Source organism: Plectrocnemia conspersa, unplaced genomic scaffold (assembly GCF_051122295.1).
Source record: "Plectrocnemia conspersa isolate PC_06_02 unplaced genomic scaffold, ASM5112229v1 ptg000006l, whole genome shotgun sequence".
NCBI classification, from domain to species: domain Eukaryota; kingdom Metazoa; phylum Arthropoda; class Insecta; order Trichoptera; family Polycentropodidae; genus Plectrocnemia; species Plectrocnemia conspersa.
This window is the reverse complement of record NW_028277170.1, coordinates 13,873,695-13,900,510: the sequence shown is the minus strand read 5'-3', so window position 1 is coordinate 13,900,510 and position 26,816 is coordinate 13,873,695. Positions and strand designations below refer to the sequence as shown.

The window sequence follows — 26,816 nt, the reverse complement described above, 5'->3', positions numbered from 1 at the left end:
GTCCGTTTCGCATAACGTTCCGAACACGTGCCTGGATTGGAATTTGATGCAAAACTGGGAAAACATATGATGATTTTTATACTCTTGTTACTGTTTTTTTTATTGTTTACGTTTAAACATCAGTGCTAGAATTTTCCGTATTACTATAATATAATACATATATTTCGTAATATCTGGGCTACAATTACAACTCGCAAGTCAAGACACGTGTATACAATCGACATGCTAGTTATTATTTTCAATTTATATGCCAATGTGGTGAAAGTTATCAGTTTATTATTATTATTTATTTATGAAAAAGCTTTTAAGATACAATTATGGATAAAGTAAAAATACTTTCTAAGAAAACCTTTTATCCTTATCATTGTGAAAGTGCACAGACGAATAAAATATGTTCATCAACAGCCATACATTAAAGCAGAAGAAATAGCTATATTATTCCAACCAATCATCTGAAGAACTACTACAAATATGTATGCATTTTTACAACCCAATCCTGTTTGAAAAATAAATATTGCATTCCAATTTATTTCATTAATACTTAACCCTATGGTTGCCGAGCCTTTTGTGATTCAAATATCGAAAAAATATTGTTTGACCTTGTAGTCAATACACTACAGCCCATTCAAAATGTATTCGCTTCTTTCTTTAATGATGACGTCAGATACGCAATTTTCGCCCTAACTACAAAAGCAAAAGCCGATTTATCGAATCTTGGAAAACATGGACTATATTTTTTGAATGAACAGTATTCTTTAATTCCATATTCATTTATATTTTTTATTATTAAATATTAATATTAAAACAGTTAACATTGTCTTGAATTCTAAATGCATCTTCGTGCACTTATTAGTATGTATGATTAAACTGTTTTAATTGATGTATGTAGATGTTCAATATATATTTCGACAATCTGTACGTAGAATTTGCTACGCAATCACTTGTCGCCTTTCACATGCGGAGCTATTTATTTTTATGTTTTTTTTTTTCTAAAAACCGTTCTACGATTGCGTTTGTAATTACGTAGAAGGGTTTCAAAATACCCATTTTTTTAATGAAGAATCTTATCAAATTGTTTCGCTTGGATCGTTCACTTCGTCCATAACGATTGGATTTTACGTAATTTATGTTGTTCAAAATATATAATTTTAATAGATCGAATTCATTTTTGATATCATATTTCACCAAATACCATTAGTATTTATTGCCATGATGTATACGCGTGTGTTTTAATTGTTGCCATCCGCTGAACGACGAGTAGTTCTTAAACATACATAATTTTAATATTGCTTACGTATGAATTACGAAATTAACACGTGAGTGTAAAGGGTTCAATCGCTATTGACCGCTTTGGGGACCGCAGTTAATTTACATCAGTCTTCCAATTTTTACACATATACATTCGCGCGTGTTAAAGCCGAGTCACAAGAATATAGTCGTAATTGTGTTGTTTTTGTTTCTACCTGCGCTGCAATAACGGTTATTATCGGGAAACTGCAGCGTATCGGCATACTTTGGAGAGTTTATCAGAGATCGATAACAATTTTACACGTATGATATATTATTTAAAAAAAAAATTAAAATATTTTTGTTATATAGTGATACAAATTACATATAATATATATATACATTTACATACATAGAAAATATATTTACAGAAAATGTACATATTTTGAAATATAAAAATTCAAAATAAAATCACTGTTAAATTAGAAGTCAGAAGCGATACACGCGCGTAAGAATATTCATTGTCATTTAAGGCTATAAAAATAAATATTTCGGCCCATTTTGTACAAAATAAATAAAAAATAATATATATGTAATATCACAGTAACAGGTTGTAAACTCCTACAGTATCGTTGTGTTAGTTCCAGCGTCTGTATGTTTTGGATATAAAGTATAAGATGTGACGCTCACTGATTTACAATAAATAATAAACAGGAACGACAACTTATATAAATTACTATGTCCGGTTGCACCTTAATGAATAGTAATTACCAATTACTATTCAAAGATTGACAATTAGTAATAGTCGTCGCGAACTTATTCATAGTCTTCTCATTGCGAAAAGACGAATTAATTAAAGACGTTCGTGTGTGATATAGTAATTGTTATAAAATCAAGGCTACAATTTTGTGATAGAAATTGTTCCCTTTCACTTTTTTTCACTTACTTACGTGAGTGTGTGCGTGTTTGCAGTTCGCGAATGCGTGCGGTATGTCAATGTCTTGAACGAGCGTACCTTTGACACTGACGTCACTTACATAGAAGTGCACACCCACTTGTTGACGTCATCTTTGCTGGTTTTTTACCGCGGCTACTATCAGCATGTGTTTTTTTTAGCGAATACTCGTTGGAACATGTTATGTATATTATTTCGTGATTATCTTTATAAGTCAAATTTGAGATTCAGATGACTAACATTTATATACATAGATATAGCATATACCTTCTTGGAGTGTACTCAAAATAAATTATCATTTCTTCTTGTATTTATTAATATGGTAATGGTAATGGTAATAGTGAGGCAGAAGAATAGACTTTTTAAATAAATAAATAAATAAAACAAAGTAATAATAGATAACACAGTTTTATAAAAAAATATTAACGATCTTTGAGTTTTATTTTAATTCAATGATGAAATTTTATAAACTTAATACTCATATAGTACATAAATATTTATAGTTAAGCAATAAAAACAATATCAGTATTTTACTTGGAATAAAATAGGTTTGTTATTATTAAAAGACTTGCATCACTGTAGGTTTAAAAATGTTGCATTATATGTGTTATTTTATAAATATTTTTATTTAATCAAATGTTATAACCGTGACTTAAATTTTTCAGTATTTGGACATTGGTGAAGATATGAACGTTCCCGACGACTTCACGCCGAGTGAAATGCAATCCGGAATGTGGTGGAGACATCTCCTCGCTGGTGGTGTAGCCGGAGCCGTTTCCAGAACCTGCACGGCTCCTTTAGACAGAACCAAAGTTTTCTTACAGGTAAATATATATTACAATCACTTGGAACAAACCATCTTTCGTGTTATTGCATTGCGAATTTTATATTTATGTTTTACGAAATGTGGCAATTTAATTTCCTGTTTGGCTTAGTGAAAGAAAAACAATTTTAGTAACACGAAAAATGTTTGATACACATCAGCAAATGCGTCTAGAGCAACTGCTTTTAATGTGGCAGTTTCATTTTAATGATATTTGTCGCATAAGAAAAAGTTTGTTGGTATCAAGTCTTTGCAACTTCTGCTCCCAATCGATGGACTCTTGATATTAAAAAATTATCTAGAACATCCTCACTTCCATCCTATAACATACTAACATAAGTTAGAGCTATTGATATCAGTGTTTATGTTGCAGTTTACAATTAATGAGAATTTTAATATTTATTGTGCAGAAACAGATCTTTGATCGATTGCCCACTATTGATAAATCTGCGCTATACTACAGCTTTTCTTTTAATCTAATCTCAATTCAGAAATTAAATTGCTACACTGTATATATGATAATATTTTACTGATTTAAAAAAATAATTTTGTTGTAATCATAATCATTTTTGCCTAATCAAATTTGCTTGTTGCTTACTGCCAAATGTTAGAAAATACAGATTATGATAATTAAATAATAAAAAAAATATATGTATATACATATATATATGAAACATAAAAACAAAGTTGTAAATATTATCATAATATTTAAATGTTTTATGTGTTTGTTAGTTTGAAATGTGAAATTATAAAGTAGACGTCATAATGATATTTGTGTCACTACTTACAATTAAAGATAAGTAGATGTCATCAAAATTAAACGAGGGGTAAATAAAGTAAAGACATCATTTTCTGTTATTAAAGTCCAAAATACGTATTATATAATCAAATCTCAGAGAATTAATAAATATTTACTGAAGTATTTTAACTATGAAGATATTAAAATAATGTAATTAACTTTTACTTTATTGCAACTTTAACTAATATGTTTTTTTAATAATGGTTTTGACGAAAAATTAGGATAGGATTTGAATCTTCTCGTTCAAATATGCATAACTTTTAATATGAATATTTTTAACACGGGTATTTTCCTTTTGTGCTCTTTTAGGTTAATCCTTCCAGAGAACGTATGTTAAGTTGCTTGAAGAACATGCTGAAAGAGGGCGGCGTATTAGGACTATGGCGAGGCAACGGCATAAACGTGATCAAAATAGCGCCGGAGTCAGCGATCAAGTTCGCCGCTTACGAACAATGCAAAAGAATCATACTCGGTGACAGGAAAGGAGCCACGTTAGAAATGTACGAGAGATTTATGGCCGGAGCGATGGCCGGTAGCATCAGTCAAACGGCCATATATCCGCTAGAAGTAATGAAGACTCGACTGGCACTGAGAAAGACGGGACAATATAAAGGTATCGCCGATGCTGCGCACAAGATTTACGCCCGAGAAGGACTCAGGAGCTTCTACAAAGGCTACATTCCAAATATACTAGGTATCATACCGTATGCGGGGATCGACTTGGCCGTCTACGAAACTCTCAAGAAGAAATATATCAAGAATCATCCAGGATACGAGCAACCGAGTATATTTTTGCTGTTGGCATGCGGAAGTGCTTCGTCGACTCTCGGACAAGTGTGTTCCTACCCTTTGGCGCTCATAAGAACTAGACTGCAAGCGCAAGGTGATTATATTCTCTATATATACATAATCTTAGATTGCGACCTGCGATTGCGAATAGCTTGCAATTCGATCTTAAATCTATTTAGTGTATTAAAACTCGATTTTATGTCTTTACAGAGGTGAAGAGCAGCGAAAACACGATGAGAGGCGTCTTGCGGAGTATAATCCAAAAGGAGGGACCTTTGGGGTTATATCAGGGGATCACTCCCAACTTCATCAAAGTGATACCGGCCGTATCGATCAGTTATGTTGTTTACGAGTACGCCAGCAAAAAATTGGGCGTTAGAATGACATGATGTCAATGCTCTCTAGGTAGAAATTTTTCAATATTTATACTAATAATAAGTAGGTTTTAAATTTGGAAGGAACGAATCAGATATTTATTGTAACAATATTCACACAATGTACGTATATTGTTATTCTGCTATTATATATGTGTATTCTTATGTATGTTGCCTTAATTTTATTGCGAGTGGGTAAATTATGAGCTGTCAATGATACATAATATACAGGCGGATCTATAATTTTTCGGATAATCCCTTTAGTATTTTTTATATTGATCTGGAATTATTGTATTGTATAACTTTTTCTATAAAGTAAATATACGAGGGGTGTTGAGTCTTCTCGCTTGTCTTGAATCGATGGACTAGCGAAATAAATAGATTTATTTATTGCTTACATGCGTTTGACCTCAGTGATTGAGCTAAGGCTGTACGCTATTTGCATTAATTATTATCCTAATGTGCATTAGCTCAGATTCTTTATTTTTAGGAATCTTACCATAAATTGTGATGCATCTTATTAGGATCTTAAATTTGTTTGAATTTCTAAGATCAAATATAAAAAACGATCATTGACTCATCCCGTTGAGATACATCCGTCTGTATAATTGCATCGATTTGTTAACGTAAATTTGAAAAGCAATATAATATTGAAACAATTAGACTACTGAAATTCTAAATTATTATTCTAAACGTCTATTCAATGTTGTTTTGCAGTTATGTGTATTTTGTCATCTCTTTGTCGATGTGTTAATTTGACATTTAAATGGTTTCGTGCGTATGGTTTATTTTTTGTGATATTGAAGTCAAAAGCGACTTTTTATATAATATAAATGTGAGTGTATGTAATACGAATAAGATAATAATATTTATATTAAATAATTGTTTGTTGTGAAATAGCTGTGATCTATTTCGTGAAAGAGGTTACTAGTCAAAATGGACATCCTTTTTATTTAATTTAAATTATTTACTCTTGTAAGCGTTGTATGCCTTAGTGTTGTCTGTTGTAATATAATATGTATATTTAACACCTAAAGCGCATTTTGACCCGTTACTTGTATAAGTTACGATATTAGTTTCTCGAGCGAGGCTTACTATGCTGATGATTCGTCTTTAGATAAGCAGAAAACTTTTCCTTATAAATAAGACTGTTATGAATTTATTAATTTAAGATTGTTTAAGTTCACGTCACATAAGATTTTTACCGGATAATTTTATTTTGGTGGTTTTCAATTTAAGTGCATTTTTTAATTTCTAAATTTTGATTTTATGATAATGTTGGGGTGTTTTGATCAAATAACTCCAAAATCTTTTTTTAAATCATAGTATTTTATTTTATTATTTATATTAAAATTCTTACCATTATTTTAGTATGTTATATAAATAAGAATATGTTATTTTTTTAAGGTATTTATTATAGTTTTATGTTTATTATGTATTTTTTTACGTATAATAATTTATAGTAATTCAACTAATACTCAGAGTTGCCTTGTTAGGAATCTCATATAGTTAGTTTATTAAAATATATGAAAATAATAGTATAGATTAATGTATTCCAAAATTATTTTTTAAGGTTACAATTCAAAATATTTTTGTGCCTTTTTGATAAGTAGTTTTTATTCCAAATTAACAAAATTTGCCAAAAATATGAGTATTGAAAAGTTTATCTATGAATATATGTATGGTTGATAAACAAAAACTTAAAGTTATTATTTGTGATTCAATATATAATTTGATGTCTATAAAGAATCTTTTCGAAAATGAGAAATCAAAATTTGATGGTCAGTCGGCTTGTATTTGCTCGCTCGCAATACTTTGTACTTACTCTAAATACATACATATATACACATAATGTGTATTATATTATATTGAAAAAATAATTATAAAAAATGAGCACAACTTCATTGTACGTACGGTTTATAATGCTTATTCAAATTAATTTTATAAATTAATTTGACATTCGGAGAGTTCTGGAGGATGATACCTCACGATTAATTGTTATGTTTTATCATATGTGTGTATATTGATTTGAAGCAAAGCTTCTCAAACATAATTTTATTATGTTTGTAGAAATTTGGGAAGCCATAGAACGTAAATACCATATCGCAAAAAATCTGCCTTAGAGTTTTCGTGATATAATTTTCAGAATATTGTATGTTTTTATTCTGTTACACGTCCTATGAATCATGTCTATATATTTTGCATTGTTGTATGTCTTTTGAAATTCAATTATTAATAACTCTAAGCTTACAGTATCACAGTTGAGCTATAAACTTTAATCTATAGTAAATGTGAATCTTTTAACTTGAATAATTTGCAATTTTTGAGTAAATTTACGTGTTTCTCTATACATAATTTTTTAACATTATTAAAAATTAAAATTAGTTAAGGATTTTATGAATTTTATTTATTGTGACTTACATAATAATTAATAAAAAAAATCGTGTTTCGGTGAAGTTTACTCTCTAAAGATAATGTTTAATGGATTGTTAAAATTAATTATTATATCTCGTTTAAGAAACTCTTCGCTTTCTCCTGTACTACATATGTATACTGTTATTTTTGTGTGCGTCGCATATATTAAGTATGATCGCGCAACGCATACATTCAACTTTTTTGATATTAACTTTATAGTGTAAAACAAAGATTATTGTTAATGAATTTCTTTGAATCAAATTAAAATAATTCTTCTTGTAAGTGTTAAACACAATAAAGTAAACATTCAAAATATATTTCGTTTAATTTACAATTATAATATACCTTTGCTGGGAGTGAATCATCATGATGCAGATCACAATTACGTGAAATTGTAAGTATGAACCTAAAAGTGACAAATAATATCAAATTTGGTTTAAAATTCAACACTGGAAATCTGCCCAACGTTACCGTTTTTTAAATGAAATCATTCAACTTTTGTGTAAGTATTGAATCGAAAGTACCGTTAGATTGACTGATTTAAAAACGGTATAACAATGCCGTGGAAAAAATAGTGACGTATAATAGATATTTGACCATTCAGGAGTTTCTAATGAGGTAGGAATTAGTTCCAGAAAAGTTAACTAGCTATGTAAACTACTAACATTTCCATCTATTCCATATCAAATAATTTTTATGCTGATGGTCGTAGTGTTGGAGAAAACTGTCTGTAGTGTTCCTGTGGAATCTGTTTGGAGTTGCTGTACCCGGTATCGATCGCAATGGCAGCAAGACTACTACCAACTTCTTTTTAAAACACCAAAGCGTCATGATGAGCATAATGACGTGAAGAGGAAAGCGACTGATTCTTCGATATTCTCCATCTGTCGTAGTTCGGCGGTGTCTCTTAGTTTCGAGTTATAATTCGAGTTTGTGTGCGAGAGTAATTTCACATATATATATTATATTATAGTTATCAAATATCATATTCTTTATACCGGTCCTTCAATGACGCTTAGATGAATGGGAGAAAGACTAATTTATAACCAGTCGTGTTATTGTTTAGCCACGTCTTTGATCCATCCCTTTAGTGGTAGCAAGATAATAACTTATGTGTGACCGTCGACACTTGTACTATCTCGACAGAAAATAACTTTTATATTAAAAGCGTCGAATCTAAAAGTGTGACGTTATGAGTGGACTCTCCTACTTCTTCATAGTTACGCTACTAATCCCAAAAATTTAGCTTCGGAACTATGCAATTTTGACTCGTGGCACCAATTTCGTAGGCCACAGCAATATATTAAAATTATTTCGTATATATTGTATTGTTGCGACATGCTTAAAGGTCGGTTTAATTTAGATTTCGGGCAATATCGGTTGGATTCATAAAAAGCTTGTAAATTACCACATTTATTATGTATGTATATATATTTAATAAATGTTAGAATTTAAGAAACATCATAGTTACCTTTTATATTATATTTTGTTGCGAACCTAAATTTTATGCAAATGGTTCAAGACTTGACTAAGCTATAATATATAATAAATATAAATTCCATATAGTGTAAATAAACCTATTTAATTTGTTATTTATATTTTCATGGAAATTTAAAAAAAAATGCTATTTAGGTGTACATATTTAATTTATTAAGTGACTGCATGTTGTATACATAGTATTTTTCTTGTAAATACATATAAATTAATTGGTTATAAATGCATTGAAATTAAAAAAAGACATTTTGCACGTGCATTGACAATATTTTTTTTCTAAAAAAATATTATAAAAAACTTTAAATTTAAAACATAATCATAGTAATAATAATATTTGAACAAAACGTAAATAAATGACAAAGAATGATTTAATTTCACCTTTTAATATAACTATAATTTAACCTAAACTATGTACAAGTAAAGAGAGCACAGAATCATGTATTTAACGGTGCATTAAAAATTAACCGAGGTTACTTTTTAACGCCCCACAATTATAATATAATATAATATGATCGAATATATATATCTTTTTTTTTTGAAATCTCGGAATTCATCGCGATTTTCACTTACTTGAATTTTATATTTCGGCCGTGATTATCCGGCCATGATCACGAATTATTCGTAACTGTTGGGAATAATTCGTGATCATGGCCGGAATATCACGGTCGAAATATAGAATACAAGTAAGTGAAAATCGCGATGAATTCCGAGATTTCAAAAATAATTATATTCGCGAAAATCTAAAAATCCATATATGTATATTTTACATTTAAAACAATATAATATCTATGACTGATTAATATATGGCAGAAATCAATAACTTTTATGACTCAATAGATGTGGCATTATATATTATTAAATTAAATTTATTCCTCAAGTGAACGTTTGCATAACTTATATTATAAATAACAATAATACATATAATTATAATAGATATTGGTACGAGAAATTTTAGGTTTTTGGTTTTTTATTTAATAAAAAAATGTATAACATAGATATTAATTAAATCACAATACTTACGCTTCCACAAATCTATATATTTATTAAAGATATTATTAAAAGTGTGTATATCGTCGCCTTACTGCGTATTTGTTCTATATTTTAATAAATTGAAATTATAATTTATAGCATAAGATTCGATAGAATAAGACTCACAGTTAGGCGATGATGTGTATTGTATTATATTAATACACATCGTTGTAGATATATACTTACATAATTAAAACTAACAACGCTTCTTAAAGAATCGAAATTATAATAATAATACAATTTTCTTTACAGCAGTTATAATATATACAAAAAAAATGTTTTCTAAATTTCGCAAAACGATTTATTTTACTATATATATACTATTTATGAAAAGTTTTCTTTATGATATAAATATTACGCTGAAAGGGACATATAATCATAACATTAACAATTAAATAAAGATATTTTTGCAATTATGTATATATATATATTTTTTAATAAATCAATCACAGTGAAAACGTACAATACTAAATACAAAGACTTAACTAAAAATCTTTTGTGATACATATATTTTTGAGATTAATTCGAAAAATACATTTTTTTGTGATATTTGTGTTATACTTTTAGACGTAAAGAGTAATAATTGCGTTTGAAATAATACTTATTTTTAATATAAACAATAACTATACCAAAACATACATATATATAACTGAAAAATAAAACTGTCTTTGGTGAATATTTAATTTTATTTGTTATAATTTAATATTGAAATATATTTCTAAAATTTTTGTTATTGAAAAATATGAAAAAAACTTTATATAATTGAAAGCAAAGTGCAAATAAAAAATATATTTCATGTAAAAATAATAATATGAAATATTATATATTTTTATCAATAATTAAATTTTGTACTTAATTTGATATGTATTGACATAAACTAGATTTATTTTATAATGGCAATAATTACTAGTTAGTAAAACTAAAAAATAATAACTCAAAGTTCAGATTTCGTGCAAAATTGAATTATTGAATGGTGTTTCGTGCAAAATTGAAATATATAAAATATAAAATTCATATTTTGTAATTTTAATAAATGAATGGCAAAACTTACAAGATATTAAGCAGTTTTCAAGATATTATGCAAAAGATATGGCTATTTTGACTATCATTTTTCCGAATAAAAAAAATAATACTACAAATATCTTACATTAAATACGTTTACAGCTAGTATACGATTCGATAAGAGTAAATATGAAGCACGGAATATATATTTTTTAAATATTACATACATTTACTTGAATATGTCGGATGGCACGTATTGATTTGATTATTTTCTTTATAATGGCAGATATGGCTTTTGAATGTTTAAAATATACTTTTGACTTTGATGTAATATTATCATGCTTTAAAAATGATCGATATACTAACACTATACAATGGTTGAAAATAAGTAGAACCACAAAAGGTATTTGAATGAGCAATATTTTTATTATAATTGGAGGGTTAATAAAATCGCATCGGCCCACCAAAAGCTAAGGAAAATATTGCTCATCAAATATTTCTCTTCCAGCAATGAGCAATCGGGTTCTAAAATACAATACATTTCAGCTCAAACTAGATATATCACCGTGTCTCGCGCTGATGCGAGTGTAATATAGGGTTTGACTACACTAGCGCTTTGCTTACGTTTTTACCGAGGTTTTTTTAACTGATGTTTTAGTTTGATAACATTGTAGATAAAAAGGCATTGTGAAAAAAACGACAAATAATAGAAGGAGACAATGTTAAAAATACGTCGTATGTTCAAAATACACCTCGCTAAATATTATTTAGAGCAATGTTTCACAACTATTAATTTTAGCGACAAACTGATATTTACGTTGCTACTGTACCGATTTTAAGCAGTATAGACATCCTAAATTACTTTTAATAATAATCACTGACTCTTAAATTTTTTTAATAATAATTTAAAGATTACTTATAATAAACTATTATAGATACATACACATAGTACACATTTAAAGCAGATAAAGGTTATAGTTTATTTAATATTATGGCTTTTTAAGTTAGAATTATGATACCGCTTATGATAGTGTTACTCGTGATACTAGAAACAGATTTTTGTCACAAAGATTGTGTTGATATCTAATTTGATATACATTTCATCATCATTTTTTCATATTTTCATATTTCATTAAATGAGATAATCGACTATAACAAAATTACTTCTGAGCTTAAAGCATTTTTTTTAATAAATGATCAATTTTGCGTATTTAAAAAAAATTTAATCCAATTAAAGATTTTAGATATAGTGATTTGTGATTATACAGAAAATTATTATTTTTGTGACAAAAATCTGAAATAGTACATAGGTCGGCAACGTCTAAAACAGTTTTTTTTTTATGATTTTTAATGCAAATATATACAGTAGAGACTTGGATTGCGAGCAAAATCGTTCCGGAAATGTTTGTTATCCAAAGCACTCGTATATTAAAGCGGATCCCATTTATATATATATTGGAAACTCGAACGATTCGATCCATATATAAAAAAATATAAATACTTGATATTTTTATTATTATTTTAATTTAATATAATAAAAATCATCGGTATCTGTTGGCTCACTGGAATCTTTTTCTTTTTGCGATTTGAACCGCTTGCACTGGAACCTATCCATTGACGGAAATATAAAATATACTGCATTGTCGTTCGCACAGCCTTATTTTGCACTGTTTCCCATATTTAACACAGCTTTCCAATATCATTTGAAATCCTGCTGATGATCTCGATGCGGCTCTTGAATGCAGTCCTCGTTCCAAGGACACAATTTCATCAGCAATTGTATCTTCCGTTCATGAGCAAATCCCTCAATGCAATCAAACTACAGTTTTTTCCATAGCAGTATATAAAGTTAAAAATTGTTAAAAAAATGCCCGTCTTACAAAACACTCTTCGCAATCCAACATTCTACTGTATTAGTAAAATCTGGTTCAACTTGCCATACATAAGCTGGGAGGATTTTATTATTTAAGAAATTTAAGAATCAAAAAATATTTGCGACATTTTAAAAATAATCAGTTAACTAGCAAAACATCTAAATTGAACATTGACATTCTTATTATTAAAATGTTAATTAATTTTGCTTACGGAAAATGGAAATTCGGATTTCGTGATTTTTTCCACAGTTGAAAAAGATGTCGAGTTTTAATTGGGTACGCAATGTTCATTTCCCCACAATATCTTACGGCACACTTTCCAATCGTTCGCGCATACTGGTTAGGAAACATTGCTCTAAAATACAATATGATATATATCAATTACCAAAAACGTTCTGATTGTGTCGGATATTGCTTTCGCACATTAATTAAACTGCGCCCCGTCATAAGCGCTTGTGTATTCAAGCCCATAAACAATAAAAATTCACAAAAATCATTGCTTATCAATAAAGCGATAAAAAAATTCATTCGTCCGCTTCTTAGTCTCTCTTCTAGTCCTTGATCACTAAAAAAAACTTAACGCGTGCTCGTTTTTTTAAAACAAATTTTAACTAATTTCCGGATCTCTTCTGGCTCGTTTTCTTCTACTGCCCATTACCGCGATCTGGGCACGTGACGTTTCATGTGTAACGCCAGATGGTCGCTCCTGGCGAAGCATCGTTCGCAGACGTAACACTTGAATGGCTTAGCTCCCGTGTGCTTGCGAAAATGGCGTGTCAGTTCGTCGGATCTTGCGAATTTCCATTCGCACTCTGGCCACTGGCAAGTGTAGGGCTTTTCTCCTAAAAATCACATAGCTATACCATTATGTTGCGTTTAAAAGCCGCTACGGGCAATTATGTACATACAAAATCGCTAGCAATCACATATACTACATAAAAAACTCGCTGCTTGGCATTATCAAAACGCACCATTTTCGCAACGCATTTTTTTCTTTTAAAAACATGCTTTAAATGCTTATTACCTGTGTGTATACGCTGGTGAGCTTTCAAGTGTGAGCTTTTTGTGTATATCTTGTTGCAACCTGAAAGTATTAATTAAAATTAAATTCATAATTTATTTTGATTATTAAACACATTTATCCATATATAATAAAATGCATTTAATAAAAAAAAAACATGGTATAATAATATCAAATTTTGATTTCGGTTTAATTTGATGTCAATCCATTTTAAACATCCATTTGTTATTTAGGACTTAATGTAATCATTTGTATAAATAATAATACAAATGTGATTGAATCATAAACTATTTTAACTGTATTACAAAATAATTTTGTCCCTTTACTACAAACAAATTACTACGATTTATTTATGGGTCTGACGTGGGATCTTCCACTTTTGAAAGTAAATGTATAAAATAATATTATAGACAAGTTTGGCAAAAACTAGTCTATAATATGGTGATGCAACCATATAGTATATTCTTTATTATCTAAGCTAATGCTGAGAAAGAAAGGCACAGAAAATTAAAAAATACGGATAATCCGAACCATCAATTTTTATTTCGTTTTAAAATATGTATAATATATTTACAATACAGATTATTGTTTTTTTATTCATTAAATAAATAGATGATTCTCGTTTGCAATTGAGAATCTCTCAATACTTTTAGAAAATCTATTATATCGTTATATTTGATACCCCTTTAGTCGTGTAGAGTAAGTCAGTGCCATCTTGTGACTAGCGTAGTTCTCATTATCACTCTTTCTCTTCCTTTTAAGTGACAATAAAAACAACATCCGCATTATTCAAGCATTGAAAATCTGGCTCCTCAATATTTTCCTGATCGACATTTCCAAAGCTTTTTAAATTTTGCATTAATCTGCATTTTTAGATACATATATCACAGAACCTTTAAATAATCTAAGTATTTTGCTTTTCTAATCTCCAAAAGTTTTATTTTATGAGTTCCAGCTGTATTTCCGCAACACATTACTGAATTATTATTAAAAAAACATATTTATGCATGGTTAATCCGCACTCGGATAGCTTCATAAGATTCCCATGTCATCTGGACGAAGTACCGTTACACGAAAGAGCATGCTTTATCTCTTTCTTCGATGCATGTGACACCACTCCCACTTTTATTTCTAGGGAATCGGCGTCAGTTCTGGATTGTTAAATGAATAAATTTGATTAACCTACAATACCACTAACTTCATTCCATAATTTTACTACTTATGTGTCTGATTTTTTTAAATTTTGTGCGGAATTTTACCGATATTTTAAATAAATATAATTATTATAGTCATTATTAAATGTATTCCTACTCTTTTTGTTTCCAAAAGCAATAAAATATTTATATTTATTATAAGAAAAGAGTATTATAATATAATAAAAATAAAATGATAAATATTTCTTTAGAAGCGCAAGGTAACACCCCCACGGTGTATGGCTGAGAGGCAAATAGAAGTGGATTCTAATTAGAATGTAACGGTAAACCGTCGAGCTCGATAGGGATGCACCCGGATAATCGGGAGCACACTATGATATTTAGTATATTTTTTATTTCATACCTTGATGATTTTTCATATACATACATATACTACAGAACAATAAGCCGCTTTGATCTAAATAATAATGTATCGCTGTGTATTAATTTAATGTAGTTTAGTTATCCTGTCTATGTACTTTATTGTAATACGCCAAACACTAAATTTCTTTTATTACTTTCGCCGTAGATTTAAAACATTATACGCTAACTTTAATCGATATTAGTCATGCAACCCAACACATATATACTTATGTGTTCCATATGAATACGGAGAATCTTTGTGTAAAATTATCCATGAACGTACAAATTGTATAATGTGAATAATTCTTAATAAATTTAATATTATGATTGCAAATCGAATTAATTTAAAGCTGCTTTGGTCAATAATACTAACAAATTAGTATTAACATAAAAAAATGCCAAAGGTATTTGTATATATGGTATATTTTAGCTGACCCTGTAATTGAATTTTTACTTCCATTTTCATTTAGGTGCAACAAATAAGTTTTTTTTCAATATAAACATTCACCAAAAATAACTAAGCAGGTAAGAGAGTATGGTCTAGGTACTGATACTATGATGAAGTGCAATAAATATTATACTTTTTTTAGTCATTGAATGAATCTGGTATAGAAATGTTTTGTGTCATAACATTTTGATTATAGCTATAAGTGTTAGTGATTACATTAATTTTAAATTGTTGTGTACGTATTATAAACAAAACATAACCATTTTTATCCTAAAATAACATTAGAAATAATAAAGCAAATTTAAAAAATGATTTAATGAGACATTCTGGTAACTGATAATTTTATTATACTAATATATAAATAATAGCAATAATTGATAATAGTATGTTTACATTAAAATCTCTGGTTGAAACAGAACTTCAGCTAACCAATGAAGAATTGTTGTAAAAACGTTGTTGCATTCTGGTTACTGGATGTTTTTTATTTCTCGAGAAATGAAAATTCTCATTTTCATAATAATACAGTACTATAATATTGATGATCGTAGAAGAGAACAAAATTCAATAAAATGATGATTTGTTATAAATGATGCAAATAATATAAGGACCAGATGGATCGATCTACTTTGATTAATTGCAGAGCTACGAAAAAAATTTAGGCTCTTAAATTGTAAGAAAAATTGGCAATAACAGCTGTTGCTACTTTACATTTTTCATATTTCGAACAATATAAAGATAAAAACCAATTTGGATTATTGAAAAAAATTAAATTCGCCGACGGGCAAATTTTTTTTTGCGATTTGCCGATTCCTACACTAAGTGTTTTTACTTATGTAATAATTAATGTAATTCTTAGATTACTAATGGAAAGATAAGGCCGACTAGAGTGGTTGAGAACTAAACATTTTTGCCATTAAAATACATCCGAATTCAATTAAAAGCTTCTAAGAAAGCACGAGACTCACCCTTTCTTATGCAGCGGTATAAATTAAATACAGCGATTGTAAAACACTGTATTTAAATTAACTTTTAACAAAAAAAATCTCTCGAGAGATGAGAATTCTTGATTTGGCATTTTTTTCGAGAAATTCTCGAGATGAAACATTAATATTAACGTTATGTTCAAATGACATCGGAAAATTAAATAAAATAACCACCCAAGAAGCTAACAAGGACAAGTGGAAAAACACGCTTAATTCATTGTTATAAAAATTTTCTTTTTAAGACAATGTAAGCAGGAAAAAACAATGCCTTTCCTTGAATTTAACGCTAATTCCAATCATAAGCCCGGGTTAACACTTTAAAACGTTATGTTATTCGTTTCATGAAATGTACACGTAATCATTCATTATGAAGTATTAAAACTTTTCGTGAAATGGTTACTGTAGATGCTTATTGTCGACAATTACAAAGAATAAACCAGAAACTTAAGGATAAACGTCCATATTTATTTAAGAAAGGAGATAATTTTTCATCACGACAATGCATACCTCACAAAGCAAAACTGCCACGTAAAAAATTCAGTGTTTAAACTATATTTTATACTTTTGTGTAAACAAATAATAAGTAAATCATCAGCGATTTATTTTTGCTACATTTATACGTGTCTTAACTTTTAAGATTAACTATTGGGATAAACCTTAATACCATCATCTCTTTCTGACTTATGGATATTAAAAAAATAAATATATTGTTATGAGCGAATATTTGATTGTTAGTATTTGTTGTGTCAGACTACGAATTCTTATTATTATTTGTCAATATACTATGGTCGTTTTGTAAATGTATCACAGCTTCAATATAATGATTCTTGTATGCGGAACGTGATATGTTCGACCCAAACGATACATTCTGTTATAACTTGATGCTAATATTAGAAAAATATGTTGTAGGTTACCCATGAATTCGCAGTGGTGTACTCGTCGCCTCTCCAATTCTGGATTGTTTCTTCTGTTGCATCTGGTGGGATGTGGAGCCGTCGGCTGCGGTGGTGCTTGAGGGTTTTGGGGCACCATATTAGGAGGCAGCGGCGGCGGCACCTGTAAGGGCGGCCTCGGAGCCGGATAGGGCGGGGGCGGCGTTCTCCTTGGAACACCCTGTAGAGCAAAACAACGCATGGCATATAGCATGAGTAAATCTTAGTAAACATATGACAGTTTTTACGCAGTCTTGGACATGCAAATATATAGACATATATCATTTTAAAAAATCTTTCGAATCAAGAAATGATACTTGTAAATGATATGAATGGTGAATCATTTTCGATTAATCTAATACATCTCAAAGGCAGGCAAATCATTTCAATGTGTGACTTGAAGACAATAGACTACATTAAAAAAAATATATGTATGCTTCGAGTAAGTTTTGTAGAACACTATTTTTTTAAATTTAATGGTCAACGTTGGTATACTTACTATGATAATTCCAAAGTATTATTGTTACTCTTTATTTTCGAAACTTAATATTATTCACAAAAAACGCGTAAGTTTTGCAATAAACAATGCAACAAACAATTTATCGATTTAAGAGTGCATTTCTAGTGCACATAAAAGACGAAGATGAATATTTTAGTAGTCCAATTAATTTCTTAAATTTTTTGAATTACCGCAGCATAAAATAGTTTGAAGAATTTAGATTCGCTTAACATATGTTGTGAAGTGGATTCAATTCCAATTAGCATAGCCTCATAAATAATTTACTTTGTGCCAGAAATTGACCTAAGAGGTGTATTCTTCTGACTTGGGCAAAACACTTCTGCTGAGTGTATCTAGGAAAATAATATTGAGATTAAACTATTAATATAATATTACAACCCATTAAATAATTAACAACCTTTAAGGTGATATTGGCATAGTAAAAACTATTTGAATATATAATACATACACTAAAGATGTAATAATATAATGTATCGAGTTGGCAATAAAATATGTGGGAAACGAACTTAGCAAAGAAGGTAAAAATTTAGATATTAAACTGGCATAAATGCGAAACGAAATTATTTATAGTTTATTCTAACGGCGCACACTATAAAATCTCACGAGCTTCACAACCAGCGAGACATTTATGCCTTAAATGCTGTTAAATATTGTCAATTTTGCACGCTAGTGTGTTGAATGTAGTATTTTACATACGATATGGCTGTTTGCTGGAAACGAAAATACCATGTAGATAATAATAAAAACGAGTTTTCACTGCACACACCAGCGTGTCCTTAATAATTCGATTTTGCGCTATATCGATACCAGTGATAGAGGTACAACTCTGAAAGCAAACACTCAGTTGTCGTAAAAATCAATTAATTAAATAAAGCGATAAATATATTGTACAACTCATATGTAATACTGCCATATCAAATTAGTAAGTTACCGTAAAGAAGCAGCACAGAAAATAAGTTCGAATCGGTGAATTAAAATAACATGTTAAAAGAAAGGAACTAGTAAATAGTATAAATAATTTTAATAAAACTTCCTGCTCCTTGTGATTAGAATTACTAAATTATGTACCAAATTAAATTTATTATTTAAAATAAATCTCCACAAATCAGGAAACGATAAAGTTTTAAGCAACCAGCTAATTTTATTGAACAGGATTAGGATTATAAGGAATTTATGAAACACAGAAAATATTTATAAGAAGATTTTATTTAAAAGTTTAATGTTTGGACTAAGTTTTTGATTATGATTTACTAATTTACTAAGCTATGTATTGGTCTGAGAGTAACAAATATGATGATGCAGAATAGTCAGAGATTACATCACAATTGTTAAAAGCTCGGTAAATATGAAATGGAAAATTTAATGTTGTCGTCGTAGGGGAAAAATATTAAGGAATAAAAATAAAGAGGCGCAAGATTAAAAATTAAATTATTGTTGATATGTTATGATGACCCTTATGAAGTTTTAAATAACTTATAAAAACAATTTTTTAATCAAGTACAGAAGAGTTTGAGATAAAGTATTTTTAAATCAAGAGTAATTATCATATTTAAAAAAAAAAAAATCCCAACAAATAAAAAATAAATATCAAATTCGATTTGTGTTGAATTGTGTCAATGTTTTTTAGATTTAGGATTTATATAAATTGTGATTCACAAGCCGAAAATCAATATGCTCAATGAAAATATAGAGGAGCTAAGTTTTACTATTTTAAAATGTGACTGACGGAGATAATATTCCAAAAATGCTATATTAATTTCAGTAAAGTATATAATTTTAGGTTGTATTTATTAATATTTATATACTAATATTTAGTTGTATGCAATATAGATATCTTTAATCTGGAGAAGCTGGGCAATGATGGATTTTGATTACAATATTTTATATACTTCGCAAATTTGTAATGAAATAATACAAATATATTACGCACTATATTATTGGAGTGAAGGTTATTTACCTGTAATGAGTTTCCAGGAGAACCGGGATCTGACGATGGAGGAGTTAAAGGTCCCATGTATAGGCGCGGTGGGGGCGCCGGGGGCGCAGGTGGCGCTGGAGGGTAGGGCAGCTGCACTGGATATGTAGGGGCTCTGGTGCTCAGCCTCTCCTGCTTTACGTCCAGAGGCGCCAACAGGGGCGAAGGTGACATTCCATCTTCGTTCTCCAACTTGACAAATGGACCCAAAGGCGCCAGCATAGAGGCATTCTCGGGGTCTATGTTTCTTATGGAGGAAGCAATGTCCTCCCAAAGGGCGGGCCTCAAGAAAGGGTCGTCGCATCTTCCGGTTCCGTTCTCAAAGATGTCCAAGCCCATGGAGGGGGAATTCTCCCCCTCCTCTTTGCCTAGAAGACTGTCCAGATCGCTTGTCTGAAAACAATAAAAATCTCAGATATAATAAATGAAACACAAGCGTTTTTATAGTACTTAAGTTAAAGGTTTTACATTGGACTAATATATATTTCAAAGCCAATGCATTTTGCCACACCAATAAAATATATTTATTACGTTTATAATATATATTTATTAGTAAATATGTACAACATGTATCATAAATAATTTTAAAAGCCATAAAATGGCATCGGTAAACGAAAATGACACTACAACTGGCTTGTTGATTTACAATTTAATGGCGCACTTTTACTTTTGCAATTTATTCAGGAACATGAAATTGTAAAACATGTTTTATAATTAACAGTTATTTTTACAGACAATTTAAATTTTAAATATATTATTTTTACATGCATTATATTATTAAACTTATCATATATTATAATTCTTTTTAAGTAAGCTTTATATACCTGAAAAAATTGCGTATTTTTAAACTATTATTAAATTTTTTTGTTGAATCAGATCTTTGGCTTACCATTAAGAAATTATCGCAAACACTTTAATTTCTATGTTTTACAATACAGTTAAATTTAAAGCGCATCGGCAAGTCGAATAGAAGAGGTTTTTGAACCCGGACTGAACTATCTGAAAATATAACAAAAGCGAGCAGAGTAACAAATGCAATTCATTGTTGCCAAGACAAACAATATGTCTCTTTTTATATAAAATTTTATCATGGGTTTTTCGCGATAATATAAGTCGTAAAAATAGTGACTTCTCCAAATTAAATAAGTCCAGGTTAACACGCCGAAAAGATTTTCTCTGCATTTGGTGGTATGTACGCTGAATAATTCGTTGTAAATTATTATAAGTTTATTTAATAGAAAGGATGTAATTATTACGGGTATAAAGACATTAAACTGGGAGATTCTACCACACCCTCCATATTCACGCTTCATCCGATTATTTCCTTTTCCAGTACTTTAACTATTTATTTCTAGATTAGAGATCTGCAAGAGAGATATGAAGTAGTTGTAAATAACGACAGAAATTATTTTTAATACTTTTGTTTTAACAATTTAAAAAAAAGAATATATTTTTTATATTGATTATAAAATCCACATGTTTTTGTTACCCATAATATATACATATACTTGAATATCATAGCTAAGGACATTTTAGGCTCATTGAAGTTAACCATAGTTTTTTACCCATGTAAAATATCGTTTATTAGATAGCAAAAAGAGTCTTATTGATAATCATACAGGCTTGTCCATAATAATGGGGCACGCCAGTAAATGTGTTATATCTTGAAAAATCGTGAAAATATAAATAAAAAACCGAAGTGCTTATTTTTAATATTTAGTAGGCCCATCTTTAGCTATTTTTACCGTTGCAACCCTTTTTGGCATACTGGCAACTAATGCTTGCGGGTAGATGGAGACAATTTTCTCCATTCCATCTGCAATTTTACTCACAGTGCAATTTTGGGTTTGTCATTGTGTTGGGCAACCGTTTCTTTTAATTTTGCCCATAAATGCTCTATATAAATAATAAAATTTAGATCTGGTGACTGTGTAGGCCATCCTGAAAGCGTTAAACCCTTTGACGCAAACTAACCCCTGCTTTTTAGCAAAGTATGGCATGAAGCGTTTTCTTGCTGAAATCAGATGATAGCGTGGTCTGTGTTTGAAGTATTTTCCAGTAGGAATCCATTAGAGTGGATTCCAACAACTACTCTCGCAAATGTTCAGGTTTACTACCCCTAATACTGCCATGCAACCCCAGAACAACGCTTCCGCCACATTATTTGACTTTGTATAGTGTATATTGTACATATTATAGAACAATAATTATAAATGATTGAACTTTGATTTATATCTAAAATATAAGTCTGGTTTTCAATAATCGTATAAAATAATATAATGAATTTTAATCAAGAGAAAATATACGATACAATAAAAAGTTTTTTTATTTAAGCTAAAAACATTTTATAGCGATTTTACTATTATAATAAATAAAAAAATATATTATATACTTATGTACAACAATATTTTTTATTGATTTTGTATAAAAATAAAGTCGACGCTATCTAAAAAATATAAGAAAATAAATACAATGGTACATTGCATGATATTTTTATCGAAAAAAAAAATTAGAATTCTCATGAAATGTTCTTTTGTTAAAACATTAATTTATACGAATATTTCTAAATAGTTTACAACTGCTATTTTAAAAACAAATAATAGTTGCAAATCTGAAAAATTCGCAGCTTCATTCAGAGCAGGTAGTTATAAAAGAGACAAAGTAATAACTATTATATAATTTACACGCATAAACATTGAGCCAAATTCTTGTGAATAAAATCACAGAAAAGATTTTCTACATATAATGATGTTTTATATGTAGAAAACACTAAATTAATAAATATGAAATCATCATATAAGTTTTCACCTGAAACGAGTTTATTTAGTTTTAGTATTTTTTTTGTAATCTGACTTTTTATCCTGACATTAAGTAAAACTTGTATTATTAAATCTCAATTGTGATGAATCGCTGGTGGGCGTTTCATCATAACTATTAATCAATAATTTTTCTCATTAATTTTCCAATCGATCAATATATTAGCCAATTTCTAAAGATGTGTCTCTATTCTTTTCTTATATTTCCGTTTTGCGATTTCCACTTTTTCCACACCAAGTCTTGGAAATAACACGGAACATCCAATACTACCCTTAAATTTCTATTTTACAACCATTCAATTATTTCTATGTTGAAGTTGCATGCTGATCCCCAGAGTTAAATAACGTACATCCAAATTGGCTTAAGGTTAGATTTGTAAATAAGCAGCTTATTCCTTACTGTCAGTAATGAGGTTTTGATCATTAGCGAGAGTCCTAGATGCTATATTTTACTCCAAATATGGGTAAACGAAACATTGACAGACTTTATACTAAAAATACGCAGCCATTCTTGTATTTTTTTAGGTTTTATTGGAGATAAGTAGACGCTATAATATAATAACTGTGTCGTCAGCAAAGGTTCTGCAGGTAGTTGGAAAGTCTGCTGTATATAATAACTACAATACTGGCCCTGATACACTGTCCTGACGTACTCCTTATTTTATTGGACAGTCGAAAGATTTTTCGTCTTAATATTTTACTATGAAATATCAACCTTTTAGATATGACTTATAATTTCATATTCATTTGCCAAACGTATATCGAGGAAAGCAGCTGTTTAATAAAATATGAGAGTACCTATTTTATCTATATGAAATTTTTATCTTTATATCACTTGTTTACCTGTTATCGAACTTAGGAACTTATAAAATAAAAATACAATATCAAACACGTTTAAGAAATTTGCCTCGAGACTACATTAACTGTATCTGTACTACACAATCTCCGCGTCGATTTATGTGTTGCATTTTGGTTCGAGGAACATCATTGAAGCGTCGCTTATGAGAGGCGAAAGCCGAAAAGAAGAACACCAAACGAATATATAATAAAAAAATAAAACACCAACCGAATAAATGGTTCATTATTGTTTGGAAATGTTGAAGAGTGCGTGTAATTTGGTACTGGAACATGCTCCGGAGAGGAAATTAGCATACAATGAGAAGAGTTGGTGCGTGGGCACGACACGGTCGTTGTCATTTTGTCGGTCGCATGTGATTGTGTTCACCTGGGTGTATGTATGTGTGTATTCAACACAACATCGATAAGTTTTCAATCGGGACAAAATGAAATCTGAGGTCCCGCGAAGGGACCCACATTCGGATTATCACGCGCATATATTAAAAGTGACCGTTTTATGAATGAATTTTTGGATGACATATTTTTGTATGTGTAACGGAATATTGTTATGTAAATCTATATCGATCAAATTAACTTTTACTATTAATATTTTATATTAATAATAAATTGATTTCCATAATAAGCTTTTGTACAAATGATTCTTGAATATAATATATATAATTATATTCAAGAATCATTTGTACAAAATTGAATATAATTAGGACATATTTTTTATAATATTAATATTTTAAATTGTTTCATGTCCTTTCTCTCATTAACTATTTATGGTAAAATAATGTCTAATAAATTTATTCAAACGTTGTACAGAAGCTATAAAATATAATATATATATATATACTTTTGAAATAAACTACTTTATTGTAAATAGAGAAAAAAATATGTATTAATTAGAAATATAAATAAATTTTAAATAATAGTTTCAATATTTTACATATAAACATTTGTTAAAAATTAGATAATTTTCTAGGCGAACTATAAAGTGGATTGTTTTATATTTCTCCTACAGATTTTCCAGCATTTATATTTTATTTTAAATAAGCTATAAATGTTTTTTTAGTCGTTATTTAATGGAAATTTTATGCAATATTTAAATATGCTCTTGGAAATTTGTAAAACTCTTTCAAACTTTTTACAAGTTGTTTCAGTTTATCATTTGACACGTTCTACAGATTTTATTATAAGTTTTCTTTTCAGTAATAATTTTATTTTTTGGCTAATTGTAAAATTAACTTAAAGCCTTCAATTTTTATTTTATTATTTCTTTTACCATAATAGTCGATACAAAAAACAGTTTTATTTAAACGGTTTGTCTTAATATTTTTCTGTAGCACTTTTTTCAGATAAACCTATCATAATATTATTTTAAAACATTTTTCAGTGCCATTTTTTTTTAAATCATATAATATTGTTAGTAATTAACAAAGTTCTTAACTGTTTGTTTTGGATTTTCATTTCGACACTTTTTACAGATTTTATGTTTGGTATAAAAGAGGCAAAATCATACAAAATCATAAAAAATCAAAACAACGACTATACTTATTTAATTAAAAAGTTTTCCAAAATCTGTTTGTCTTACAATTATCCTACGGCACTTTTTCCAATTTTTATGTTTGATACAAAATAATACATAAAAGTATTATTTTTAACAATTTTGTAAAGAATGCCAAAATATATTCCCAAATTTTCCCCAAATCTGTTTAACTTAATTTTTACCAGCTTGTATATTTTATCTTATACATTTTAAAGTCGTTTTTTATTATTTATTTTGTGCAACGTTTAAGAATGCTCTTGTAAATTAAGTTTTTGCAAAAATTTTTAATTTAATATTTTCCTTCCACACTTTTTACAGATTTAATAATCGATAAAAAAAGCAATATCCGTTTTTATTTAGATCGAGTTTTAGTGTTTGTACAAAACTAAATATTTTTCTTAGCAATCTGTAAAATTTTTTGAAAGCTTTTACCGATTCATTTTATACTTTTGTGTAAGAAAATATTGCGACTCGTAAGCATGTCTCAACATTCAAGAATATATCACAGTATAAACTTAGCAATAAAACATTCGGTTTGACTTTAAATAAATGAACATCTTTATAACAAAAATTAGTATCGGTAATACCGGTATTAAGTATTTTGTCTCTCGATAATACCGGTATTTAAAATTACAGTATTAATGCAAACCATTTTATAAAGTCTCTTTTGTTTTAAAATTGTTTTTCAGCGTTTGCTATGATATCTCATATTTCAACGTGCACAAATGAAGCGCGCCACACTTTGAGAACGGCAGCAATTTTCCGAAGGGCTTTCTCGGATGAGTTGTGCGCATGCGCTAATTTCAACGACCAATCAATGGCGTCGTTACGCAAGCGTCGCTTTGCAGAGGCGTCTCCTGGCGGCCATTTTATCATTTTCATTCACTACGCTCGACAAAACGATTATTATCCCCTCATTATTAATGCACGAATGCATCATTCATGTATTTTACGATAGATAACTTATTGTTTTAATTATATTAATAATAAAAATAAGCATATAAGGTGATTGAACTCAACTCTGATTCTTATACCTAATAATTAAATGTTCATTAAATATTTATTTTACATAATGAATGGCAAATGAAACATGTTATTTAATTTAATATATTAGCACAATCAGTAGAACTATAATTAATGATTAATTGATTCTCTAAAACATTAAATGGTACAGCAGATATAGTAACAATAAAAAAATTTAGTTGAAGGACATGGACAAAAGTTGGTAAAAACGTAGCAAAGAGGTAAGAAAAGTGTTTTAGTATTTAAGCGAAGTCTATTTTGTATAGGTAGAAGAGTGATTATTCTTATATACATTAATCACTTTTCACACAACTAGATCAGTGATATAAATAATTTACAAGTCAAGGATTCAAATGCTACACGAACCTCGTC

The 26,816-nt window shown here is 29.0% G+C and overlaps 2 protein-coding genes across 5 annotated transcripts in view; one reads left to right on the top strand and one right to left on the bottom strand.

The window, feature by feature from the left end:
* Positions 1-7,697, top strand: part of SCaMC (Short Calcium-binding Mitochondrial Carrier) — a 49,828-nt gene extending 42,131 nt beyond the window's left edge. For 2 of the 3 annotated variants that reach the window (XM_088188014.1, XM_088188015.1), the window contains 3 exons: positions 2,848-3,006; positions 4,114-4,687; positions 4,804-7,697. In XM_088188014.1, coding sequence (XP_088044140.1) covers positions 2,848-3,006; positions 4,114-4,687; positions 4,804-4,982 — 912 coding nt within the window. In that variant the 3' untranslated portion in view covers positions 4,983-7,697. The remainder of the gene's footprint in view (positions 1-2,847; positions 3,007-4,113; positions 4,688-4,803) is intronic. The other variant, XM_088188016.1, reaches the window with a different exon arrangement.
* Positions 7,698-12,477: 4,780 nt separating this feature from the next.
* The window catches only part of LOC148234290 (uncharacterized), a 111,588-nt gene continuing 97,249 nt past the window's right edge, over positions 12,478-26,816 (bottom strand). For both annotated transcript variants that reach the window (XM_088187765.1, XM_088187766.1), the window contains 4 exons: positions 20,199-20,609; positions 17,704-17,902; positions 13,806-13,865; positions 12,478-13,623 (listed from right to left, as the gene is read on the bottom strand). In XM_088187765.1, coding sequence (XP_088043891.1) covers positions 13,436-13,623; positions 13,806-13,865; positions 17,704-17,902; positions 20,199-20,609 — 858 coding nt within the window. In that variant the 3' untranslated portion in view covers positions 12,478-13,435. The remainder of the gene's footprint in view (positions 13,624-13,805; positions 13,866-17,703; positions 17,903-20,198; positions 20,610-26,816) is intronic.